General features: G+C 47.4%; 1 protein-coding gene across 1 annotated transcript in view; it reads right to left on the bottom strand.

The window, feature by feature from the left end:
• Positions 1-7,500, bottom strand: part of fndc1 (fibronectin type III domain containing 1) — a 55,171-nt gene that overhangs the window by 38,302 nt on the left and 9,369 nt on the right. The window contains exons 2-4 of the mRNA XM_042709979.1: positions 6,993-7,187; positions 4,969-5,055; positions 3,181-3,246 (exon numbers count right to left, since the gene is read on the bottom strand). Coding sequence (XP_042565913.1) covers positions 3,181-3,246; positions 4,969-5,055; positions 6,993-7,187 — 348 coding nt within the window. The remainder of the gene's footprint in view (positions 1-3,180; positions 3,247-4,968; positions 5,056-6,992; positions 7,188-7,500) is intronic.

Raw genomic sequence — 7,500 nt, 5'->3', positions numbered from 1 at the left:
TCAACAACATTATGGAGACACAGAATGTACAATTTGCTCACAGCATTGTGGGTGGATAAAACTGACCACATACCAATGGAATAGAACACCATCAGCATTAGGGTGGAATAGAACACCATCAGCATTAGGGTGGAATAGGTCTGCATGTGGCAGCACAGACCCATGACAGTGATCTCCTACTGGTCTTCTGCTTGTGTCTCTCCCTGCTGCACTGGAACAGAACACAAGGGTGAGCCGAGCCTTTAGCTCTGCGTTAAATTATGACCTCGGCTGTGAGGTATTTATTTCAGACTTCAGACTGTCTGTGAAGCTCCTCTGAAGTCGGCCGTAAATTTCGGTAATAATTTCCGCAATGTAAATCTGGCGTCAGCGCTGACATGCTTGGAGAGGGGAGGAAGGTGGGATACGGCGCCATTGTGTGGAAATGTTGGAGACTAAACAATACTGTGAGAAATCTGGCTTCTCTTCCCAAGGTGATGTCCCTAAGACGTCTCTCTGAGTGCTTTCGTCCTCACGGGGGGGCCTATTTGCAACACACAATCTTGTTTTAGGGTTTTTTCATGTATTCCTGTTTGCTGTCTTAGCTATGAAAGAAAACCAGCGGACTGCCCTCATTGTGTTACTAAACAAACAGCCGTTCATATCACAACCACACAAAAACACACCTCTACTGAAGGGACACTCCGTATGTGGTGTGTATGTGTGTGTGTGTGTGTGTGTGTGTGTGTGTGTGTGTGTGTGTGCGTGCGTGCGTGCGTGCGACGGTCACTGTGCAGGACTTTATGTGCAGGACCTACTGTATGTGGTGGAGAACATTAAATATTCACAGCCCCTCTCTTCCTCTCCGATAGAGCAGCCTGATGGCCATTTGTCAACAACCATTGCCCACTTCCCTCCTTGTTGGTAGAACAGCCAGACGGAACACCTTACTATACCGGTGCACATGTCTTGAGTGTGTTTGTGTGGTGTAGCTGATTGTGATTCTTCTCTGGTTCAGCAGCCTAACAGAATTAGTAATACTGAGGCGTGTGTGACAGTGTGGTATAGATAAGGAAATGTTCATCACCTCTTTTCTCCTATTTGGAAAACAGACTACTACAACTGCTGTACGGCCTAATCAGTACGGCCTAAACAACAACTACTATACAGCCTAACAGAATCAGTAAACTGCTGCGTGCATTAATGAGTGTGTTTGTGTGGTGTAGATGAATGTCTCTCTCTCTCTGGTTCAACAGCCTAATGCAGACTCAGTGGCTGGACCAAAAGAACGCCTGTGGTCTCCCACATGGCAGAGGAGTCTGTCACGGACGCGGCACTGATCCGGCAAAGACCCGGTTGAGAGACGGCAAGGCTCTGGACGACCACCAAACCCAGCACACCACTGAAGCGGGGAGCCAGAGCAGAGACGACCCAGTGTTATGACAACACCATGGCGATACCACAACGACAGAAAAAGCACAGCACAGAGCTGGCGCAGCAGGAGCGATCTCGTTGTACCAGAACCTTGGCCCCGCCCCGGGTTAGAACCCGTCCAGGAGGTGGTCCAGAGGCTGTAAGGTAGTGACATACTAGCCAGTACCAAATAGGTACCAGTGCCAGACTAGCCGACTTCCGGCCAGTTCCATACCGGCACGATGTTAGGACAGCAGGGCACCAGGCCAGTGTTACACCACGGTAGACCAGAGGAACTTTCCAGATGCCAAACAGTGGCGCCACACTAGCCACCACCACACTAGGCTAGTGTTACACTCGTACCATCTAAATCAGTGCTATGCTAGCCAACGCCACACCAGGTGGGTCAACAGCCTGGTCCAGACACCATAGAGTAGTGCCAGCCAGTGCCACACCCGTGCTGTATCAATTAGTGTTCTAACCCGGGGAGGGGCCAAGGTTCTGGAACACGACAATGACACCGCTTGTAGCTTATAGCAGGCCAACGCCAGGCCTATAGGAGGCCCGTGCCAGACCGGGAGAACTGCAGAGTAGCAGGGAAAAGCAGCTGCCTGGTCCAGAAGCTGTATATCAGCAGACCGATGTGGACACTCAGCCTTCTGAAAGCTTTACGAGACTCTGCCTTTCCACTGACTAAGAGCAGCACTCTACCCTGTAGTCTGTGTGTGTGTGTGTGTGTGTGTGTGTGTCTGTGTGTGTGTTCATGACTGTAGGTGTGTATGTATTTGTGTGTGTGTTTATGTGTGTTTGTGTTTATGTGCGCATGAGTGTAGGTGTGTGTGTGTGTGTGTGTGTGTGTGTTTGAGTTTGTGTCATCCATATTACCTCTGAAGAGAGAGTCCCATTTGGTTTGGATCAACCCACACTTCCCCTGTTTTCCCCTGTTGGAAGGCTGTCATGCACATAGCTTGGCTTCAGATGAGCACAATGGACTCAACCCCCAAAAATGAGGGGAAGGAAAAGGAGGAGGGAGAAGACAAAAACAGGGCTGAGGCTAAGGTAGGGATTCAACACATCTACAGCAGCCAGCCAGATTGCCACTGTCTTTCCTGGAAAGGGGAGATCAGGGATGGGTTTGCACCCCGTCCAAACACAACCCTGCAGCTGAAATCCCCCCTCCAGGAAAGAAGCAGGGGGCGGGGGTTCTGCCTGTGTGTGAAGTCCGACACTCTTAGTCTGAGAGCCACTGACAGTGTTTAAAGGGCCCAGTTGCTGGACGTTACTATTCCCCCTTACTGGACGTTACGCTTACATTAAGTCTCTGACACATTAACTCATCCAGAACGTTTTACAGTACAGTGAATGCAGATTTTGGATCAGGAACACTGCTCACAGTCAAATACTTAGATGACCTTACTATTTGGTAGCTGTGTTTTACCAATTCAGAAACACACTGGAATGTTAAAAGTTCCACTGGGAACCTTTTCCAAAAAAAAAAAAAAAAAAACCTTTCCTGGCAAAAAGGTTCCACTTGGCAGAGTGTAGGTCTTTCAACTCTGACAACTGTTTGAAAGCAGATGGCAAGGGAACTCTCAGACGGTTCAAAACATAACTTATCAGTAGAAGGATCCGTGTAGAATCCTCTTGAGAGTTCTAGATTGTAGTTTTATTGAGTGGCAGTGAAGGAACACACCCAAGAGCCTTTCAGCAGAAGGTTCTATGTATAAACTTCTTGAGGGTTCTAAATTCTAAGAGAGGAGACAATAGTGTAACAGTAGGCATCCTTACCTGTGGAGGAGTTCCTAGGAGTCGTGCTCTCTACGGCAAACCCATCCAGTTTGACAAACTCAGGGCCTGGAAGGGAACAAGACGGAACAAATCAGAGGGCAGGACACAACCAGTGCAAGATAAGCATTGATGGGGATGGGAATGGTTATGGATGATTGGTAATGGTTTTGTGCTGATCTACTGGGTATCCTGGTGTTAAATGAATCTTGCAGTCCTTTACCAAGAACCAGAACCCAGCCCTTAGCCTGACTGTGACTCTCCAAGTAAATTCCCTCTCTCGCTGTCTTTATTATTCTCTCTATAAACCTCGAGACCACTTAAAGAGTTTATTTTAAAAAAATGTCCACCCAAAACCAAGTAGACTCCTTGTCCTTGAGGCAGGATGCCATGTTTATGCCAGCATGTATACAGCAGCTCTGGCTCTGGCTAAGCACGTTTATGATCAACATTATGATCCATAATCCGGCGGCATTTATACAGTTAGTCATTATGAAGCGTGGAGCTGGCCAGTGCAGGCGCGGATTCTGTTTGCCTGGTGCGTGGTGTGCAGGCGGCCAAGCAGAGGAGGAGAGGAGAGGAGCAACGAGGAGAGGAGCAGAGCAGATGAAAGGAGGAGAGGAAAAGAGAGAGAGGAGAGACAGTGAGGAGGAGAGGAGGAGAGAAGAGAGAGAGGAGAGGGTAACAAAAAGGTGATAAGGGACACACACACAGAAGGCAAGAGAACAGGACAGGAGGAGAGGGGATGAGGAGAGAAGAGAAGAGAAGAGAAGAGAAGAGAAAAGAAGAGAAGAAAAGAAAAGAAAAGAAAAGAGAACAGGGCAGGAGGAGCAGAGAAGAGAAGAGAAGAGAAGAGAAGAGAAGAGAAGGGAAGAGAAGAGAAGAGAAGAAAAGAAAAGAGAACAGGGCAGGAGGAGAAGAGAAGAGAAGAGAAAAGAAGAAAAGAGAAGAGAAGAGAAGAAAACAAGGCAGGAGGAGAGGGGAGGAGGAGAGAAGAGAAGAGAAGAAAAGAGAAAAAAAGAAAAGAAAAGAAAAGAGAAGAGAAGAGAAGAGAAGAGAAGAGAAGAGAAGAGAAGAGAAGAGAAGAGAAGTAAAGAGTGTGGAGTGATGGATGTGGCGTGTGTTGGACAGAGGAGCGTTGGCCACAACAGGAGGGCTGGGTTTGCGGGCGAAAGAACATACAGAAGAACACCGGGCCGACTGCACCGGGCCGACTGCACCGGGCCGACTGCACGCTTGTCTGCTGGTGGAGCATGACCACGCTGACGCCAGTGCCGCAAGCCAAGCAACATGGACTAATTAGAAACGCAGGCTGGACTGATTAACCCGCGCGGGAGTCGCTGTGAGGGACGACATTAGCCACTGGGCTGAGGCTTATACAGCCCAAACAGAGCATACGCAGAGAAGCTATAAAGCTAAATATAGCGCTCATAAAAGGATCCAAAATAACTTATGTCTTATACTGGGGCCTGGTTGTTGAAGTGGTCGACATAATGCCTTGGGAAAATGGGATGGAATAGCATGAGTTTGGAAAAGCAATAGAGGTGGATGTCGTTAAACATGAACAAAAACAAATTTATATTCAAACACATTGTTTTTTCTCTCGCACACACACGTACACACACACACACTCTATTTCCTCCTCCTCTCTCACTCTCTTGCTCTCTTTCTCACACACACACACATACACTCTTTCCTTCTCATCTCTCTCTCTCTCTCACACACACACTCACACACACACAAACACATATACAAACACACACACACACACACACACACACACACACTAACCTCCTGGAATCTCTGCCCTGTAGACTGGCTTGCTGAGCCCATCCTCGTTCTCTGCACTCATCTTGAGAAAGTGCAGAACTCCAGGCTCTGAAACACACCGTATAACTTCAGTCTCAATCTAACACCCACCCACACACACACACACACACACACACACACACACACGCACACACACAAACACACACACACACACTCATAGGCACTCATGAACACACACAAATTTGACAAATATTCACACACAAACACACACTCAGTTAAACACACATATGGATGCAAACACACACCCACACAAGCTTGCGCACACACACAGTTTAACACACACACACACGGATGCATATGCACACACACACAGATGCTCACACACACACAGATGCTCACACACACGCACACACACACATACACACACACACACACACACACACAGACACACACACACACACACACACACACACACACACAGACACACACACAGACTCACTCACCCACACGCACATACACACACAAACACACACACTCACTCACACGCACATACACACACTAATCTACAGAGCAGATGTGAATCCACATGATGAGAAACACATACAGGAAGTGTTTTATTTGACAGCATATTTGTAAATGTTTCAAAGCATCAATAGAAAAATAACTATCTGTCTATGTAAACAGCTTCAGTGTATCCAGAGAACTCTGATGGCCTCACATTCAGCTGTCCTGGCAGCGCACACACACCACACTAGACTTCACAAAACATACACAGACACAACACTAGACTTCACCAGAGTTACGTCCAGAGTTGAGCAGAGGTGACACATGCGTTTGGTCAGACATGAACCATATATATGAAACATGTATAACTGAAGCACTCCAGAGGAACTGCCCTGATATGAACCATATATATGAAACATGTATAACTGAAGAGCTCCAGAGGAACCTCCCCCTTCATGAACCATATATATGAAACATGTATAACTGAAGCACAGCAGAGGAACTACCCTGATATGTGTCTGGTGTTCCCCTGTCATCACGCTCCGCCCGCACTAAACATATTTCAGATAAGGCTGCAGAAAAGCTAGGCTAACGCAGCTTTAAAAGGAGCTGAAGAGGAGGCTTGGGGGGTTAAATCGGGACAAATATGGAGCTTGGATCAAATATTAGAGACCAGGCTGAAGGGGGAAGCGTGTAGATTTGCACCAATGTAAAAGAGACTGAAAATGGGAAGCTAAGCTAAGCTAAGCTAAGCTAACTACCAGTCCTCCCTCAGTGCTCCGTAATCATATTCATTCATCATTACTGTTAAAGATAAAAGATAACTGCTTGGCTCATTGATAACACACTGTCTGGCGTATGTACTGTAAGTGTAAATACTAAATATGCTTGAGCTGGGATGTGTGTGTGTATGTGATGTTTGAGCTGAGTTCTCTCTCTCTGTGTGTGTGTGTGTGTGGTGTTTGAGCTGGGCTGTGTGTGTGTGTGTGAGACATTTGAGTTGGGCTGTGTGTGTGTGATGTTTTAGTTGGGATGTGTGAGTGAGTGTGTGTGTGTGTGTGTGTGTGTGTGTTTGATGTTTGAGTTGGGATTTGTATGAGTGTGTGATATTTGAGCTTGGCTGTGTGTGTGTATGTGTATGTGTGTGTGTGTGCGCGTGTGATATTTGAGCTGGTCTGTGTGTGTGTGATGTTTGAGTTGGGCTGTGTGTGTGTGATGTTTTAGTTGGGATGTGTGAGTGAGTGTGTGTGTGTTTGAGCTGGTCTGTGTGTGTGTGTGATGTTTGAGTTGGGCTGTGTGTGTGTGTGTGTGTGTGATGTTTGAGTTGGGCTGTGTGTGTGTGTGTGTGTGCGATGCCCCTCTTACCCACATTCTCAAGTATCTCAGAGCTTTGGTGCATGTATGTGTGTGTTTGTGTGTGTGTGTGTGTGTGTGTATGTGTGTGTGTGTGTGTGTGTGTGTGTATGTGTGTGTGTGTGTGTGTGTTTGTGTGTGTGTTTGTGTGTGTGTGTGTGTGTGTGTGTGTGTGATGCCTCTCTTACCCACGTCCTCCAGGATCTCAGAGCGCTGGTCCTTGTCCACGGTGATGAAGCGCAGTGTCCTCATGGACTTGCCGTAGCCGATGTTGTAGCGCTCCACTGGCCTGCCGTCTAATTGGTTGGGAGGGTCCCATGTGACCTGCAGGCCCTTGTCCACCTTGGTCAACTTTACGTTACGGGGCTGCAGGGGCTTGCTGGCTACAGAGGATCAATCAATCAATCAATCAGTCAATCAATCAATCAACCAACCAAACAACCAACCAATCAATCAATGAATAATTCAGTAAGTCAGCCTCTCTATGACTCATATGATGAAGCACTGCCTGAAACGTTCTAATTATCCAGAATAGTTTTGGTGTTCTGGTGCCCTCCATGTGACCTTCACTGGGGAGATAGGCAAGCAGTGTGATCCCTGTGGAGAAGCTTTCAATCGCATTAACGCAGAAGCATTTAAACAGTTAGCATCACAGCATGGTGTCTGAGCCATGCTTACTGAGAGCGGAGGAGCCTG

This window comes from Clupea harengus, chromosome 15 (genome assembly GCF_900700415.2).
Source record: "Clupea harengus chromosome 15, Ch_v2.0.2, whole genome shotgun sequence".
Lineage (NCBI taxonomy): Eukaryota > Metazoa > Chordata > Actinopteri > Clupeiformes > Clupeidae > Clupea > Clupea harengus.
The sequence above is the reverse complement of the archived record's forward strand: the minus strand, read 5'-3'. Positions and strand labels throughout refer to the sequence as shown.